General features: G+C 41.0%; 1 protein-coding gene across 2 annotated transcripts in view; it reads right to left on the bottom strand.

The window, feature by feature from the left end:
- Window positions 1-20140, bottom strand: part of Plce1 (phospholipase C epsilon 1) — a 275418-nt gene that overhangs the window by 28444 nt on the left and 226834 nt on the right. For both annotated transcript variants that reach the window (XM_038322235.1, XM_038322240.1), the window contains exons 17-22: window positions 14783-14890; window positions 12985-13101; window positions 11662-11820; window positions 6571-6700; window positions 2777-2898; window positions 1870-1987 (exon numbers count right to left, since the gene is read on the bottom strand). In XM_038322235.1, the coding sequence (XP_038178163.1) occupies window positions 1870-1987; window positions 2777-2898; window positions 6571-6700; window positions 11662-11820; window positions 12985-13101; window positions 14783-14890 (754 nt within the window). The remainder of the gene's footprint in view (window positions 1-1869; window positions 1988-2776; window positions 2899-6570; window positions 6701-11661; window positions 11821-12984; window positions 13102-14782; window positions 14891-20140) is intronic.

Here is a 20140-nt window from a genome sequence, read left to right as displayed (position 1 = left end):
CTGTATTTATAAAGAATGAAATATGAAGCAATAGTGATATTTTTTGAGACAGGAGCTCACTCTATAGTTCAGGCTGGCCTGGATTTACTATATTAGACCACACTGGCTTCAAACTTGTGGCAATTCTCTTGGCTCTGCCACCTGAGTGCTGGGATTACAGGCCTGTGTTTGATTCTTGAACAATATGGCTTTCACACATGATCTGATGCTCACAGGTTAACTTTCTTCATCCATAATGAAATCATCTTTACTGGGGTTAAGTATGACCATGGCATACTTACTCATATGATATAAATCATGCCATGTGGAACTAAAACGTTTACGAAATTCAGTGTATGTCCGTGTGCCTACTTGTGGGTATGTGGAACATGTGAACATCGGGAACTCAAAGAGGCCAGAAGAAGGCACTGGATCTCCTCAACTAGAGTAAGAGGTGGTTGTGAGCCATCAGTGTGGGCTGTGGGACCCAAACCTGTAAAACCAGCAGGTGCTCTTATCGCTGAGCCATATCTCTAACCACATAAAGCTAAATTTAAATGTTACCTCCTTGTATATTTTAAAATATTTGCTGCATATTTATTCATTCATGTCTACTTCAACAGGATTTACTAAGCCAATGAGGAGCAGTAACTACCAAAAGTTTTATAGTTTCTAGAAGAAAACTTAAAATTTCTTTCTTTCTTTCTTTCTTTCTTTCTTTCTTTCTTTCTTTCTTTCTTTCTTTTTCTTTTTTTTGAGACAGGGTTTCTCGGTGTAACAGCCCTATCTGTCCTGGAACTCACTCTATTGACCAGTCTGACCTTGAACTCACAGAGATGGGCCTGCCTCTGCCTCTCAAGTGCTAGGATTAAAGGCATGTACCACCACTGCCCGGCTGAATACATTTTGGAAGCAGTTCATCACATTGAGTTCTTTGTGTGTCTAGAAATGGCCAAGTGGGAAAACTTCCTCCTTTCCTACAACTTCTTTCAGGTGGTTTGGGCAGAACCTCAACCCCACAGTTTAGGCATGGGACTACAAAGTCCAGGCTAGCCTTGAACTTGTGGTGATTCTCCCAGCACCAGACATTCAGAATACTGCAGCCCTTCGGTCGGTCACAGGGGTTGGTTAAGGTTTGGGAAAATAACTCAGTGGGAAACAGTAACACTTCTGCTGGAGGTTCTGAAAACATCTCAGACTGAACCTCAGTCTGGAAGTCTCCGGTGCTAGTTTGCTATTGCTGCCCCTCCCAAACACAGTGACTGGCAAGAGAAGGACCGAGGGAAGGTGTATGCCCTGAACGGAACTGGACTGGAGACCTGACTATCCGAGTGCTACACTTTTTTTTTAAAGTACATCAGCTGCCAAATTTTTTTCTTTGCTAAAGTCAATTTTGAAGTTTTCAAATAAGACTCTTTACAAGTATGCTCTGAAATCTTGGTGAAATTACTTGTTTCTGAGAATTTGTTTTATTCAGAAATGGGTGAGAGGAAGCTGGGATGCTGGCTCACCAGTGAAGAACACTTCCTGTTCTTGTACAAGACCTGAGTTCAGATCCCAACATCTGTATGGTGGCTCACAGCTGTCCATAACGCCAGTTCCAAAGGGTCCAATGCCCTCTTCTGATGTCTGAAGGTACCAGGCACACACAAGATGCATACATTCCCACACAGACAAAACACCCCTTGCGTATAAGATAAACAAATAATTTGAAAAATACAAGTGGAAATCCACTAACCTTGGGGAATTATTATGAAAAGTCAGAGATCATCTGTGGGAATGATTTATTTCAGTCACACAGTTCAGTATTCATAATACCCCATTAGACAAGCAGTGCACTTTTATCCTTTAGTAACTTTAAATGTTAGAGACCATATCGACTACTCTTACCCGGAAATTTTACTGCCTGGCAGTAGATGATGAGGTCAGAGAGCTCCGGTGCAATCTGCCTGCTTTCCTTTTTGTTCTGAGGGAGGTAAAACTCCTCTCCCAGTTCCATGTCATACACCTTTCAAGGGAAAATGACACCATTTAACCAGAAGGTGGAGTTCCCTTATTCCGGATCCCCAAAGCACTTTCTCTATACGTCTGCTATGTTGCTAAGCTGCTTCCTGGTACTCAGTGTTTCTTCACATTCATATGCCAGCACCTTTCTGAGGGGAAAGGAGTGTGTCTAGTTCATCCTCCATGTCTCCAGGAAGAAGCCATTATTTTATATAGAGAGCAGTCTATGCACATTTGTTGAATAATTTACGAGCATTGGCTTAGTTTTCTGACACTGCAGCTGTCTGAAAGGATTTTTTTCAGTGTCTATAGGCAACAAGGCACCTGAGGAAGAGGCCTGGGTGCCTCATGTTATCTTGCTAACTCATCATAATCTGCTTCCTTTTATCTTCTTGGTGTAAATGACTTAAAAACCTCCCACAATTTCTTGAATAACCAAGCTGTCCTCTTGGCCCAAATGCCCTACTGGACTAAACGTCATTCTTAACCAGCGTCATTCATGAGAGCCCATCCTTGATCCTCTCACAATACAGTGAGATCACTCTACTTTTTACTTCTCTCCAAACATGATTTCCAGGTCTGTCTCTACCACTAAGTCATCCATCCCCTGCCCACTCCAGTGCCTGCCACACACATACCTCCAGTAGGCATTGACCTGGGAGATAGCGAGAAGTGGCAGGCAGGTGTCCGACAACATCACCACACGGTGTTTGGCATCTGAGGAGTGGAGTCCCAGAAGAAGGGGACAGACTACCAAGGTTCAAGGACCCTATAAAGAAGAGCCGTCTCCTACCTTTCCCTTACTGCAAGAAGAGTTATCCGCTTTCTTTATCCTCTTGGGGATTTCTTCATTGTACTCAAACTGAAGCTTGTCAGCACACACTTTGTTTTCAGGTTTGTCTTCCAGAATATTGTCTAGAAATGAGTTATTAGGCCTCAGTGAGAAAGAACCGAATGTGTCCTTCAGGGCTCTGTGAGAGGGTGTCCAGCCACCTGCATGTATTTCCAAGACTGAGGTGCTGGCTACACGCTACTAAAACGATGGCTTGAAGCACAATCTTGGGTTATATATTTAGCTTCCGTTTTATAGCTCTTCACTGGTAGTTTTGGTACCATTCAGACATAATCTAAGTGAAAAGGCCCCTCTTGCACAGCTGGTTGTATCCTGTGTCAAGAACCTGAGGGCATTTGTAGGTCTCAGGAGGAGCTAGTGGCTGAATCATTTCTAGGTGGTACATTCATGAACCAGCCTTCTGAAATGAAGCTCTTTGCTTCTTGAAATGTCAAAGCCAATATTCATGGGAGAAGACTTAAGTTATGCATGATGAAAAGCTTCCCCAAATTAAATTAATTGGAAAGGAAAGTTTTCATGATTGTTGTGTTTAAGTTATAATCTTAAGAATGCAAACATATTTTCAAATGTCTTTATTTTTAGTGCATTAGTGTTTCCCCTGCATGTGGATCTGTATGAGGGTGTCGGATTCCATAGAATTAAGCCACAAAGAGTTCTGTGCTACCATGTGGGTGGAATTGAACCTGGGTCCTTTGGAAGAGCAGCCAATGTTCCTCCAGCCCCAAGAATGCTAATTTGTCTAAGCATAGTAGATACACTTAGATTTTTTTGCCATATTTTGCATCTCTATTTAGAACAAGCATAAAAGTCTGAGAAGTAGATTATGATTGTACTCTTTTAAAGTAAAAAGCAGAAGAGCTAGTATCTTATTCTAGATTTACCCTCATTTTGGACCACAAATGCTTAGAACAAAATATCCTGATAGCAAATCAGGGCCATGCAAATTACCAAGAGAGCAACAATTTCACTGCATTGCTATGCACAGAAGTGCCACAAAATCATGCTAACCAGACTCAAGACAGTAGAGACATAATGCAGACATCCATGCAGTTAAAAGACCAGGTTCAAATGGTGTTTACCTTCCTGACTGTTAGGAACAGGGGAAGCAGTAAGGAGATCTGCTACAGAGAAACAGAATCAGAAAGAGAACACAGGTAAGGAGAATTGAGACAGAGCCAGATAAATCCAGTGAAGGTGTGGAGCAAAGCATTGGTTACAGCAGCTTAGATCACAAAATGAGGGAAACATTAATTATCTCGGAGACCTAATATTTTAACTGTCACAGATACAAGGACTAACAATAAAGGAAATGCAGCCAGTCCTGGTCCTTTGGTAGTGAATGCAAAAGTTCAAGGTCATCTTCAACTACATAGAGCATTCAAGGACAGGTTGGGCTGTATGAGAAAATGTCTCAAAAAAAAAAAAAAAGCAAACATTGTTAATGCTACTCATGCCATAAGCTTTCCACTCGTGTTACTAGTTAGTAAGGACTATAACATTCCGGATTCGTCTTTAATTAAACTCAGAGAGATGACAGAGGCACTGCAACCACCATCAAAAGCCTGTTTGCTAAGGCATTTAACGGGTGCCTATGTGAGCTGTCACAGGACAAACTTCACAAGGCATACCATAACGTCAAGGCCTATTTGGAAACCAGCTAGCCAGAGGGATCTTTTAATAGCGACGACAGTAGACTTCAGCTGTCATAGGTCCCAGATGTTTGCGTTGGAAGTGTTTGTGTGGGGGTGGGTGGGTGGAGAGGAGGACATCAGCAAACACTGGATAGAACTTTTTCATGACATATTAGAGAGACTTATGGCTCACAGTGATGAGAAATAAGGGTCTAAAGTCTCACACACCACGGGAGTAGAGCCTGGCGGGCTTCCACTTTCAATAAATACCCTACCCCAGCTGAAACAACGCATACAACTAATTCAAAAATTCAGTGCAGAGCAGAGTTAAATTTTACTCCTCTGCACAAAACTAAACCGGAAAGATCTTTCTCTCCTCTATTCATTTTGCTATTTGCAAACAAGCAAACAAACAAACAAATGCTGAAATGACAAAAGAGCCCAAGAGTAATTAATGATTGAGAAGAATTTATATTCTGGAGGATCAACTTATTACAGGAACAAATAACATCTGAATTGGCTGATTTCCTTTCTTTTTTCCTCCCTCCCTCCCTCCCTTCCTCCCTTTTCTCAGTCTGTGTTTCTCTGTATAGCACTGGCTGTCCTGGAATTCACATTGTAGATCAGGGAAGATGTCGAATTCACAGAGATCCGCCTGCCTCTGCCTCCCAAGTGCAGGGATTAAAGGCAGAAGATTGGCTAATTTCTTAAGTATAATTTTTCATTTAATCTCTGAATCCATTTGTTTTGCTATGGGGCATGCATGGGTCAGCATAAAACTTTTTGCATTCTCATGACTTTTTAGGACTAGGATGTTAATAAATTGTCTTGACTCCATTCAGATTTTATCTTTTTTATTACCTCATGGCATTTCATATCAAATAAGTAGGCCTTTAACTGATGGCATGAACCAATCAACTATGATGAAGGCTAAATTTAAATGGATATTGCACAGTATCGCATTTAGACTGTCACCAGTAATGAAGGCCCTGAACTGAACCTAGTTGGAAATAAACATGAGATGAGAAGCTGACACGTGGGGGTGGCTTAGTGGTCTTTACATCAGTGGTTACCAGTGTGGAGATAACTACACATTTAGCAAATAGTCTACTTTAAGCAGTAAGTCTGTGCCAAGGATTACAGGGCCTTTGTTACATGAGGCGAATGCTCACCACTGAGCCAAACCCTCAGTCCAATATATAATGCTATGTAGGAGATGAAGTCAGGATCAAGAGCTCCAGCCCAGCTAGGACTAAACAAAAGAGATGCTGTCTCATTAAAAAAAAAAAAAAAGTTTGGCATTTTCTCATATGAATACAGTTGCCTTTCAGGGGTCAGCAAAGTGAGAGCACACTATCAGGAATGTTGCAGGAGAAAAAAATTGTCATCTCCTGCTAATGACACTAGTTACATGCAACTCTGACTTAAGAAGAATGCTTCACTAGTAACCTTTGGTTAACATGATTTATTTGACTTTCAAAAATTGTGTCGTTAGCCATCGCTCACGCTTTTCTCTTTGGTGGGGCCGGAAGGAAATGTCTGGTTGGTTTAGTAATCTGAGAACAGGGAGACAGGAGAATGAAACTCCTCTGTTTGGTGCCAGACTGTCAGAGAGACAGTATGACAACGAGGAAGGGAGCACGGAGCAGCGAAGCTGTCCCCTGCGGAAGTCTCAGGAGAGACAGGGGATTTAGGCACAGTCTGAAACGCCTGCCAAGAACGTCTACCACTTCATAAACGCAAAGGCTGAAAATGTGTGCGTGCACGCACGTGTGTGTGTATATGCATGTGTGTGTGTATGTGTGTGTGTGCGTTTGCTATAATTGTACCTCTTCCTCTACACGCCCATTTTAGGAATGACACTCCCACACCCCCCCTTCCCTGCTTCCTGTGCTGTCCCTATCTTCCTGGAGTGTGGCTGTGATGCTTAACAGAGCCCCTCATCTCCCTTAGTCCTCACTAAATGACTGGATTCCCAGACTCCCAGACATTATTAAAATAATCTCTATTGCTTATCTATGGAGTTACAGATTTATTTTGGGGGAAAAAGAAAAATCACCTAAGCATTTCCCTGCTCACAGAAGTCGGCTCTGTTTCTCTTACCATCGGAAAGGGATTCATAATCATAATCATATTCATCCTCTTCATCTTCCTCTTCCTCATTACTGGCAGGTGTAGGGTTGGTATTCCCACCAGTGAAAGCCTGTGCTTGCATGGATGCTAACTGATGAGCCTGTAAGATAGTAATAATTAAAGACTGCAATGCAACCTACTGAGCTTCCACCTAAACCTTTAAAACCCCCACCTGGTGCTTACGAGGGCCATAAAAGTGGATTGTCCCTTTGGGTTCACTTGAGAGAGGAAGAATGTATCTGGATGAAATAGAAATGGTGCCCTCACTGGAGGCTTTGACTCCTCAATTGGGCCCACAGATAATGAAAACCACCATAGCATCTTGGATTTCATTTTATGTCGGTTTCTTTACTTGGAGTTAACTGCTTCTCAGGCACACAGGCATGACAAATCACTCAAGCAGTGTCTACCTAACCTGTCTTAGCTCCCATCAAGGCTAAGGAACAGAGATAAGGCCCTGTCCTTAACCTTTCCTCTTAAGTCACCTTGGATTCGCAGAACAGTAGAAGCTCTTTGAATAGACCTCCCCTTCCCCCATGAGGGCAGGTATCCAAGATGGAAGGCTGCTCCCTGAATCAGCAGTATTCTCCCAAGAATCTCGTTGTCCCTCAAGGAATAAGGACTTCTTAGGACCACCCAACAGGTCTAGAGCCGAGACAACAATGAGCTGACCACACCGTTTACCAGGACTGGTTAATAGTGCACACCTCTTGCCTTCCATTTAAAGTGGAAGCTCCTGCCAGTGCCTTGAAGATGGACTTGGAGTCTCTGAGTTCCTCCATCTGTTCTTTCTTCCAGGGGAACCACACTAAGTGGATCTCTTCTAATCACACCGTTATGTGAGCTTCTAACTGAAACATTGAGAGCCGGTGGTTGAGCTCAGCTTGTTGGGACTGCCATAGCCTAGGCTTTGACCCTAAAACCTCTGGATACAGCTTTTTAGGCAAATGTCAACATCCTTGAAGAACTTGGGAGCTATTATAAAGAATCACAAGGAACGTGTGTGTGGTGTCCAGATTCCTAGGCTCTTTGGAAAGTCCTGCGAGATAAAACTCTGATGCTTGGAAAACTAGCATCAATCCCAAGGGACTGAGAGAAACAGCCCGTCAACTTTAGAGCAGGAAGTCTCAGCTAAGAAACCATTTTTTTTCTGTCTTAAAATAATATTGAAAGTCCTCTGACCTAGAGAACAATGCTAGAATCCCTGTGGACAAGCAGACCCAAAGAATAGTTGCTAGTTTAGAAAACACTTTTTCAACAGACGTTATCTGAACTATAAATCAAAATAACAAAACAGGCGTAGAAATGTTAGGAAACCTGGGCTAGATAAATGGCCCAGTGGTTAAGAGTGCACACGTCAAAGCTCAGCTCCACGGCCGGGGAGATGGCTCAGCAGTTAAGAGTACTCGTTCTTGCAAAAGATCTAGTTTTGATTCCCAGCACCTATGTGGTAGCTCACAATTACTCATAATTCCAGTTCCAGGGGATCTGATGCACCAGGCATGCTCACAGTGAATAAACATACATGTAAGAGAACACATTCACGTAAAATAATATAAAATCATTTAAAAAAATACTAAGCTCAACTCCAGGGGGGTCTGATGCTTCTGATGGCCACAGGGACCTAGGTCTGCAGTCATGTGCACAAGCTATCTCTTTCCATGTCTCTCTCTCTCTCTCTCTCACACACACACACACACACACACACACATGCATGCATACACACACATACACATATACATAAAGATAATAAAAATAAATCATTACAACTAAAAATTTTAGGGAACGTGTCAAAAACATGTAATAGTGGGTCAAGTGATATTTTTGAATAGGATGAACATAAATAAATCTTGAAGGTATTATCAACATCTATGAGATAAGAAGAAAACTCTGTCATTTCTCCTGGTAAAAATGACACACATCAGGTATTGCCTAAACTACTGGATTTCCTCCCTATAGTTATAATCCGAGGAACTGCTAAATTCCAGTTAGAGATGATTGAAAATAAAGATATAAGCTATCAAGATGGCTCTGCGGTTAAAGACACCTGCACACAAACCTGACGGCCTGAACTGGATCCCTGGAACCCATGACGGAGAGAGAAAAACTATCTCCTAAAGGTTGTTCTTTGACCTCCACATGTGAACTCTCTCTCTTTCACTAACACATTAATTAAAAGACAATAATGACACGGTTTGTTTTCATTTCTCTTCTTGGACTCTATGCTGGCTAACTTTACGTTAAATTTGACATAAGCTAGAGTCATTAGGGAAGAAGGAGCCTCGGTTGAGAAAATGTCCCCCTCAGACTGGTCTCCAGATAACCTGAAGAGACTGTGACCAAGCCCATGAAACACGTTCTTGATTGATGACTGACGTGGAAGGGCCCAGTTCACTGGGGATGGCGCCATCCCTGGCTGGAGGTCCTGGGTGTTAGAAAAACTCAGATCGAGCAAGGCATGAGGAGCAAGCCAGTAAACGGGACCCCTCCATGGCCTTTGCATCAGCATCGACTCCAGGTTCCTGCCGTGAGTTCCTGCTCTGACGATGCACTGTGACCTAAGAGCTGTGAGCTACATTGAACCCTTTTCTCCAAAAATTACTTTTGGTTATGGTGTTACCAATGCAATAGAAACCTAATTAAGGCCGGGCGGTGGTGGCGCACGCCTTTAATCCCAGCACTCGGGAGGCAGAGGCAGGCGGATCTCTGAGTTCGAGGCCAGCCTGGTCTACAAGAGCTAGCTCCAGGACAGGCTCTAGAAACAACAGGGAAACCCTGTCTCGAAAAACAAAAAAAAAAAAAAACCAAAAAAACCCAAAAACAAACAAACAAACAAACAAAAAAAGAAACCTAATTAAGACAGACTCCCTTACTTGTAGCTATGGACATTACCAAAGTTATCATACCTTTTTCATGAGAGGGTTTCTTTGTGTAGCCCTGGCTGTCCTAGAACTCGACCTGTAGACCAGGCTGGCCCCACACTCAGAGATCTGCTTGCCTCCGCCCGCCCAAATGCTGGGATTAAAGGTGTGTGCCACCTTACCACTAATTTTACTTTTTGAACATTTAATAAAAATTAGAAATTACATTGATTGATTGATTGGTTGGTTGATTGTACATTGTGTGCGTGTGAATTCATGCTACAGTATGTATGGAGTTCAAAGAACCACTCCAGGGAGTTGGTTCTCTCCTTCCACCATATGGGTTCAGGGAAGTGGACTCAGGTTGTCCTGATTGATTGTATGTGCTTTTACATGCGTAGGCACCTTATCATCCCATATTCCCTAATTTTTAAAAAAGAAATGTGGTTGTCTTATCTTTATAATAAAAATGTACAAATAGGGAAGATACAGTGGAAGCTGTGTCCACATTTAGATAAAATATTCTACAGTGCTGGCCTGGATTATTAAATGCTCACTGGCTAGGCTTAGATTTCTCAAAGTGGGTTTAGGGAGGTTTGTGGGTGTTAATGGCCAGCATGGAAAAACTGAGAGCCTAGCCACAAAATGCAAGGCAAGCCTGGGAACAGCAGCTTAGCCAAACACAACTCAGAACCAGGGCTCCACAACCTTCTTTAAACATGCTAGAGGCATCTTGATCACCAGTGCAACATTTTGCATTTTACCCCGTCCCCTCCCCCTCCCTCCCTCCCTCCTTCACTGAAACAGTATGCAGCATTCTCTCAGATTTCCTTTTATACACATACCATCTGTGATGATCTAGGTTACACTGTACTTGGTAATCATTCTATATGAACTGCTGCTTCCAACCTACTCCTATGCTCCTTTTTCCTTTTCCCCCCCATTTTTTTTAAAATAAAGTAAAATGTAAAACAAAAATTGAGAAGAAGGAAGAGGAGGAGGAACGGAAATAGTCTTCTGGAACAGTGTTCTGGAAGCAACAGCATCCCCTGATGGGAGGCCAGTTAGTACATATACACATGCTAACACCTTAGTTAAAAAGTTTCACTACAAAGTCCATGTGCAGTTCTTACAGCTTTCGGGACTGAAGTAAATGCCAGCCTACTGGAGAAGCCTTAGAGTGAGATGCTCATAGAGAAGGTTTGAAGCTTTCAGGCTCTGGGGAGCTTCATTTCCAAAATAGAGTTTTCTGGCTTGTGCAGTGGTTCTCAACCCTCCTAATGCTGTGACCCTTTAAAACAATTCTTCACATCATGGTGACCTCGATCATAAAATTACTTTTGTTGCTACTTCATAACTGCATTTTTACTACTGTGATGAATTGTAATACATATACATATATATATATATATATATATATATATATATATATATATATATATATATATATATATATTTGGAAATAGAAGTTTGCCAAAGGGGTCGACCCACAGGTTGAGAACCACTGGGCTAGTACGATACCTTTCTTTTAAAAAGAGACGGGGTCTCATTGTGTTTCTCAGGTTAATCCCCAATTCTGGGGCTGAAGCAACCATTCTGTCCCAGCTTTCTTAGTAGCTAGAATTACAGGGACACACCACAGGTGCTCAATAGAGTTAATACTTTAAATTCTTTTAAAATAATTTGATTAGGGCTGTTCAGTGGCAGGGGCATGCACGCTGTCCTCAGTCCCGCCATCTGTCATCTTCCCAGGGCCTTCTTACACTGGTCTTCCCGCCTAACTCCTGAAGGTGACTGGTGCCACAACCCTTGCTGGCTTTCAGGATATAGGAATTATATCCTATAAATATTTAACTTGTGATAAGATTTTTAACGTTCTTAGGAATGTATAGGTAGGCTTGGGAGCACACACCTTCAAGTTCAAGAGGCTGAGGCAGGAGTCACACGCCAACCCGCTTAGAATGAATTAAACAACGGAGGTACATTTCACGTGGGTACAATTCACAAATTAAAACTTGAGGTTAGTGGGAGGAAAGAATCTATTGGTCTATGAATTAGAACTCCCCAAATCAAGTGTATCAGTTAAAGGATCTCAAGGTTCATAGCTATGCAGCAGGTCATTTGAAAAGTCTAAATGACATTAATTTCCTTGACCCAAGCCCATGGCATATTCCTAACTTGCTTAACCAGGGAGGATTACCTTTTGTTTTAGGATGTCAACTGGCGTCTGGTGGGCCTTTAGCTTCTTGTTTTTAAGAAGCACTTTCCTCCTAAGTTGGTCAGGTGAGGGAAGCATTGGGTCGTCTGAGAAATCGGTCTCGAATAGGAATTTAGCCACCAGCTTTTCTCCAAACACACTCTACAAAGCACAAAGGGAAACACACCATCAACTCCGTCTACCACTACTTGATAAATACATTTACATCCCCTAAATGTACTGGATAGCTCAATTTAGTTGAGCTGTTTGAGAAACCCCAGGAAAAGGAACTAAGAAGAGGTTGTTTATTCTCCTGGCAGTTTCCTGCCGGAAGGAAGGGGGATGTGTTCAGGGCAAGGGGGAAGGCCTAGGTCAGACTGTAGAGGGAGCCAGCTGTGATGGCTTAGGAAAATGTTCCAGAGTCTAATGCATTAAAGAAGAAAGCAAGCAGAAATTTGATGAGTGGCTGTGGTTTTGCAAAATATGGTTTAGTTCTCAGTGAAGAGAAGAGATGAGAAGCAACAGGGAGCACTTGTTCCAACAACGGATAAAAAATAGATACCATTTTCACAAGGACTTATGAGCACTGGTCTCCAAAGAAGATTGCCTCTCTTAAGGGGATCATGGGTGGAAGGTAGACACAGGGTGATCACTCAAGATAAGGATAGAAAATATGGTGATTTTTATTTCTAGCTATTTTTAAATAAGCAAAAACAAAAATTTCCAAGTGCAGGCTAAGGCAATATGAAAAGCCAAGGTTTTGCTGGTATTCATATGGGAGGACGTTTCTGTTAGTGCTCCCTCCTTTTGTGAGAGCTACCTTTCTACAAGTGCTTCTCCCACTGGAGAAGGGGGGTGTCTTATGGAATATCTGCTCCTTAATCTGTCTGCATTGCGTTTCCCTTGTATAAAGAAGCCTACTATTAACACAGAAAGTGTCTGAACAGTCTAACTTGCTAACTTGGATTGCTATAATACAGTGTGGATCACAGGAATATGTGACTTTCCTGGAAACAGTTTCAGTTTTTCCACATACAATTGCCAGGTGACATTTGGTATTACAGGCGTCCTGGAGAGTTGGTCTATCCTTACCTCCGGAGGCTTCCTGGAAAGGGTCAGGAAACCAGAAAACAATACCTATATTGAAAAGAGAGACCACTCTAGGAAAAAAAAAAAAAAAACCTAAGCTCTCTGAGCAATGCCATTTTTTTCAGGTCTTTACAGAATATGCCTCATGGCTAAAGTCTAGCTGCATTGTGGTCCACATCTGTCCTATATAGATACCACCACCAACTGAAAGACAATAGTGTCTTGGAGGAAGCTCACCTTGAAAATCTCTGCCATCTTTCGTTGTTGAGGCAATGAGCAGTGGTTCTCAATGGAGATGATAATTGGCAGGTCAGAGGTGATGAAGGCACTGCGATCGATGGCTTCCACCACTTCCTGTAAGAGCCAGACAGCTCCTTAGAGTCAGGTGTCTGTTCAGGGTGGTCAGAAAGTTGGTACTGAGCCACAGAATGTGTCTTCATGGTTGCACTCCATAGATTCTGGACAAAAGCATTTTTTATCTTTTCAAAAGTATAGGTGTCTCTCTAGATCTGTGGGAGATTAATTCCAGTACCTCTGCAAATACTGGAATCTACATGATACTCAGATCTCATATAAAAATGGCATAATATTTACATATAATCTCTATAAATATATCTTTCCATGTACTTCAAATAATCTCTATATATGTAGAATCCCCAGTATAATGTGAACATATTATTTCCAAATGATGACAAGAAAAAAATGTCTACAAATTCACTAAAAACATAATTTTATCCCACTTTTGCATATATGTATATATGTATAATATATATTCAGTCATATACATACATATCATTGTATGGTTGAGTCCATAGATTGAGAACCCATAGCTAAATTTACAAACACTAAACAAAAGACAAGGATGTTTTGTATAAAAATATCAAATATTGAGCCTTGTTTCTATACTACAAGGAACAGCTGTTACCATGCTGAACTGAAAAAAAGATCTAGTACATATCAAGAAAGAATACCTTAAGACATTGTTTTTGTTATAGCATATAATATAATAAAGCCCGAGACACATTGAAACAGTTAAAACTGTATTTGCAGCAATATGGCATACACCATAACTTTTAATGATAAACATAAACCTTCACCAAAATACAGTGCAAGAGCTTTTATGAATGATAAATAGAAAATGAGTTGAAAAAAATACATTTTAGCTACTACCCCATATAACGGTAATATTCCTTCCCAACCTTGCTATAGCTCAGAGAAAAATGATGTTAGGTAGCTTAAGACCCTCTGAGGGAGGAGGAACTGCATAGCTAAACTAATAAGCAACATAGAATATAAAATAATCCAATAAAGCCAATTGTCTAAGATAATCCATCTTCCCAGATGGAACTGGTTCTTGTTACTTTCTAATGGTAATTACTTAATCATCTCCTGACATCAGGACATCTTCACAATAATTTCCTTTGTCAGCCAAGATAGCAGAATAAATGGCCTTTAATTTCTCTAGGAAGAGAACGGTCTCTGCCTTTATTTATCATTATATCATGTGAAAGTAAATAGCAACAATATCATCATATACCAACATGAGGTAACAGTTATAAAAACTTTAGCTACATAGGGATTTCATAATGGTTTTTTTTTGTTTGGTTTGGTTTTTGTTTTTTGAGACAGGGTTTCTCTGTATAACAGTTCCAGTTGTCCTGGACCTAGTAAGAGACATTGTTTTGTTATAGCATACAATATAATAAAGCCCAAGACACATTGAAACAGTTAATACTGTATTTGTAACAATATGACACACACCATATCTTTTAATATGTGTCGATTAGGCTGGCCACGAAGAGATCCACCTGTCTCTGCCTCTTGAGTGCTGGGATTAAAGGTGTGTTCCACCACCACCCGGCTAGAAGTTCTTCATCAAATCCCAGAAAGAACAGACCTGTTCACATCCCCACAGTACCGCAAACACTCTGCAGGTTTTTCAGATCTATCACAAGAACCTCTGACTTAACGTGTAATTTGTAGAGTGATTAGCTTAATGAAGATAATGTCCCTGAGATCTGATGGGAAGCATTACCTTGAAGGGGATCTTGGTCGTCAGTGTATGTCCATGATAAATGATGGGCATGCCGTCATCTCCATCCCAGCAGTCCAGCTCTATGCTTCTGCATCCTTGCAAGAGGACCTGTGTGACCAATGAATGAATCCACCCCAGATGATGAGCACCAGGAGATAAGGCTTCAAACTGAACCAAGCACACACTTCACATCAGTCAGCATTTGCACTTATGGATAAAGAAGATGGATATTAAGTATAAAACAGATAATTGGCATTTTTTGGTCAAAGGTCATAATTAATATGGGCTCAGGGATGGAGAGAACCAATCAATGTGGAAAAAGTGTTTACCAGAAATGGAGACTGTTGGAAGGTAAAGGGGGTGTGAGAACATTCCATCTCTCTCTCTCTTTTCTTTTTAAAAGTTTCTTTCGGGGCTGGAGAGATGGCTCAGTGGTTAAGAGCATTGCCTGCTCTCCCAAAGGTCCTGAGTTCAATTCCCAGCAACCACATGGTGGCTCACAACCATCTGTGATGAGATCTGCTGCCCTCTTCTGGCTAACTGTATACATAATAAATAAATAAATATTAAAAAAGTTTCTTTCGTTCTTTGAAATGAAATATCTTAAAATTAAAGCCCCCCCCCCCCCCGTGTTCTCCCACATGCAATCCCCCAGACTTGTCCCTAATGCTGCAACTGAACACCAGCTGCATTCTTCCTTCCCCACTGCCCGCATCTCCTCTGGAGGTCACAGACCACCCCCTTTCTAGCCTCCCTCCCCTCACTCTTCCACAACCCCAGCAGTAAGCCACAGGCTATGGGTAGACCTTCTCCTCTCTCTCTGCTCCACCAGACTCAATCCCAGTCTCCTCCCTAGCAGCTACAGCTTTCCCTCATCCCTGCCCTCCTCTCCCGTGGATCCCATAAACCATCTCCTCCTAACCTTCTTTCCCCAACTTGTTGCTCTGTCCCAGACCCCAACTCCAGCAGGCACCTCCTGCTAACCCACGGCCAGCTCTTCCCATGGCAACAAGTAGACTTCAGGCAGCCACACCTCTCCTAGAGCTCCTGAAATCCAGTCACCTCAATCTCATCCCCAGCTCTGTAGCTGGAAACCTGCTGCAGTCTCCCTTTCCTCTTTGTGTCCCCGTCCCCAAGGGATCAGAACACCTTCTCCCTCCAGCCTTCCTTCCCCAACTCATCCCAGTTACCCTGCCTCCCATACCAGCAGGCATTTCCTGTGAACACACCAGCTGAACAGGCCAGGAAAATAGGCAATCACAGGCTTTAAAAACCCAGAGGAGATGCCGGGCAATGGTGGCGCATGCCTTTAATCCCAGCACTCAGGAGGCAGAGGCAGGCGGATCTCTGTGAGTTCGAGACCAGCCTGGTCTACAAGAGCTAGTCCCAGGACAGGCTCCAAAGCCACACAGAAACCCCGTCTCGAAAAAAAAAAAAAACAAAAAAAAAAAAACAAAAACAAAAACAAAAAAAACCCAGAGGAGAAACAGAAACCAAGGAACAAAACACCCACTGAATAAAGACAAACTCAGAAATCGGCACCTAGACCTATCAGCAGCCCACACCCAAATTCTTAGATGCCAGCATAAAAACACAATCAATAACAGTTGGGGCAATATGTCCCCATGATGGCCTAGCTCTTTTGCCACAGTAGGCTCTGAATATTCCAATATTCAGAAGCTGAAGCACAGGAAAAAAAATAACCTTAAAACCAATTTAATGAAGATTATAGAGGTCCTTAAGAAGGAAATTAATAAATACCTTAAAGAAAGCCAGGAAAACACAAAAACAATGTAAAAAAATTAGTAAAACTGTTCAAGACCTGAAATTGGAAATAGAGTTTAAAAAAGAAAAAACTCAAACTGAGGGAGTTCAGGAAATGAAAAATTTAGGATTTCGAACATGAAGTACAGAGGAAAGTTTCACCAAGATGACAGCTCAATGCTTAACATCTATGCCCCAAACACAAGGCACTCAAGCTTGTAAAATAAGCACTACTTACAGCTCAAATCACACACTGACTTTCAAACACTGACAGTGGAGAGTTCAATACCTAACCAATGGACAGGAAGCTAGACAAAAGCTAAACAGAGAAATACTGGAGCAAACATATTATAAACCAAACAAACCTATCAAATATTTACAGATTATTCCACCCAAAACAAAAGAAGTACTTTCTTCTCAATACCTCATGGAATTTTCTCCAAACTGACCACATGTTTGAACACAAAGCAAGTCTCAACAGACACAAGAAAACCGAAATAACTTCCTGTATCATATCAGACTACCATAGATTAACATTGGATATCAAAAACAGAAGCAACAGAAAGTTTACAAACTATGGATATTGAATAACTCTCTACTGAATGAAAATGGATCAATACAGAAATAAAGAACTTAAAGACTTTCTAGAAGTTAATGAAAATGCATACCCAAACTTATGGGACACACAAAAGCAGCGCTAAGAGGAAAGTTCATAGCACTAAATACCTACATAAAGAAATTGGAGCCGGGCGGTGGTGGCGCATGCCTTTAATCCCAGCACTCGGGAGGCAGAGGCAGGCGGATCTCTGAGTTCGAGGCCAGCCTGGTCTACAAGAGCTAGTTCCAGGACAGGCTCTAGAAAACACAGGGAAACCCTGTCTCGAAAAACCAAAAAAAAAAAAAAAAAAAAAAAAAAAAAAAAAAAAAAAAGAAATTGGGGAGATCTCATACTAGCGACTTAACAACACACCTGAAAGCTCTAGAACAAAAAGAAGCAAGCTCACCCAAGAGGAGTAAACTGCAGGAAATACTTAAACTCAGGGCTGAAATTAATAAAATAGAAATGAAGAGAACAATACAAAGATTCAATGAAACAAAGAGTTTCTTCTTTGAGGAAATCAAGATAGAAAAATCCATATTCAAACTAACCAGAAGATGGAGAGAGAATATTCAGATTAAAAAAATTAGAAATGAAAAGGAGGACATAACAACAGACACCAAGGATAATCCTAAGGACATATTTTTTTTTTTAAAAAAAAACCTGTACTCCATCAAATTGGAAAATCTAAAATACATGAATAATTTTCTCGATAGTTACCAAAGTTGGATCAAGATCAGATAAACAATTTAAGTGGACCTGTAACCCCTACTGAAATAGAAGCAGTCATTAAAAGTCTCCCTCAACCCAGAAAAAGCCAGGGCCAGACAGTTTTAGCACAGAATTCTACCAGACTTTCAAAGAATAGTTAACAACACCAACACTAATACTCCTCAAAATAGTCCACAAAATAGAAACAGAAGGGACATTGCCCACTTCATCTCATGAGACCACAATCACCCTGCTATCCAAACCACATAAAAGCTCAACAAAGAAAAGTAATTATAGACCATTGAGAATTTCCCTCATGAACACAGACACAAAAATACTCAATAATGTACTTGCAAACTGAACCCAAGAATGCATCAAAAAGATCAACCATCATGAGCAAGTAGGCTTTATCCCCGAGATGCACAGATGTTTCAATATATGAAAATAAGCAAATTCAGTCTACCATAAAAACACATGAAAGAAAAATCCACATGATCATCTCATTATATACAGTAAATGTCAATGACAAAATTCAACACCTCTTTGTGATAAAAGTCCTGGAGAGGTTAGAGATACAAGGGACAGCTTACAGCAAGCCCATAGCCAACATCAAGTAAAACGGAGCAATTCAAAGCAATTTCAATAAAACAATGAACAAAACAAAGTTTTCCAGTCTCTCCATATCTATTCAGTATAGTACTTGAAGTTCTAGCTGGAGCACAAGACAAATGAAGAAGATCAAGGGGACACAAGTTTGCAAAGGAAGAAGTCAAAGTATCGCTATTTGCAGGTGATATGCTAGCATATGTAAGTGACCCCCAAAATTCCACTAGGGAAGTACTACAGCTGATAAACACTTTCATCAAAGTGATTAACTTAAAAAAAAATCAGTAGCCCTCCTATATATAAATTACAAATGGACTGAGAAAGAAATCACAGAAATAACACCTTCACAATAGCTTCAAATAATATAGACTATCTTGGAGTAATTCTGACCACATAGGTGAAAGAACTGTATGATAAAAACCTCAAGTCTTTGAAGAAAGAAATTTGGGAAGATATCAAAAGGCAGAAAGATCTTCTATACTCATGGATTGGTAGGATTAACATAATAAAAATGGCCATCCTACCAAAAGGATGGGAATTCAATGCAATCTCCATCAAAATTTCAACACAATTTTTTTTACAGACCTTGAAAGGACAATTCCGAATTTCATATGGAAAAACAAAAAACACAGAATAGCTAAAACAATCCTGAATAATAAAAAGAACCTCTGGAAGCATCACCATCCCTGATTCCAAGCTGTACCACAAAGCTTTCTTTTTAAATCAATTTTATTGAGCTCTACATTTTTCTCTGCTCCCTTCCCTGCCTCTCCGCTTCCCTTCAACCCTAACCCAAGGTCGCCATGCTCCCAATTTACCCAGGAGATCTTGTCTTTTTCTACTTCCCATGTAGATTAGATCCATGTATGTCTCTTTTAGAGTCCTCATTGTTGTCTAGGTTTTCTGGGATAGTGATTTGTAGGCTGGTTTTCTTTGCTTTATCTTTAAAAACCACTTATGAGTGAGTACATGTGATAAAATTGTCTTTCTATGTCTGGGTTACCTCACTCAAAATGATGTTTTCTAGCTCCATCCATTTGCCTGCAAATTTCAAGATATTGTTATTTTTTTCGGCTGTGTAGTACTCCACTGTGTAAATGTACCACATTTTCCTTATCCATTCTTTGGTCAAGGGGCATTTAGGTTGTTTCCAGGTTCTGGCTATGACAAACAATGCTGCTATGAACATAGTTGAGTACATGTCCTTGTGGCATGGTTGAGCATCCTTTGGATATATACTTAAAAGCGGTATTGTTGGGTATGAGTAAGGTTATTTCCTAATTTTCTGAGAAATCACCACACTATATCCAAAGGGGCTGTACCAGCTTACACTCAATGCAGAGTGTTCCCTTTACCCCACAACCTCTCCAGCATAAGTTGTCATCAGTGTTTTTGATTAAAGAGAGAATTCTCAACAAAGGAATCTCAATGGCTGAGAAACAAGAAATGTTCAACTTAAAGAAATTTTTAATGATCCTTAGCCATCAAGGAAATGCAAATAAAATATACTTTGAGATTCCATCTTACACCTGTCAGAATGGCTGGGATCAATAACACAAGAGACAATTCATGCTGACAGGGGTATGGAGCCAGGGGAACACTCCTTATTCTGTTGGGACTGCAAACTTGTACAGCCACTGTGGAAATCTATGTGGCAATTCCTCAGAAAGTTGGGAAGA

This window comes from Arvicola amphibius, chromosome 1 (genome assembly GCF_903992535.2).
Source record: "Arvicola amphibius chromosome 1, mArvAmp1.2, whole genome shotgun sequence".
NCBI classification, from domain to species: domain Eukaryota; kingdom Metazoa; phylum Chordata; class Mammalia; order Rodentia; family Cricetidae; genus Arvicola; species Arvicola amphibius.
Note: the sequence above shows the minus strand (reverse complement) of the source record. Positions and strands in the feature narration are given on the sequence as shown.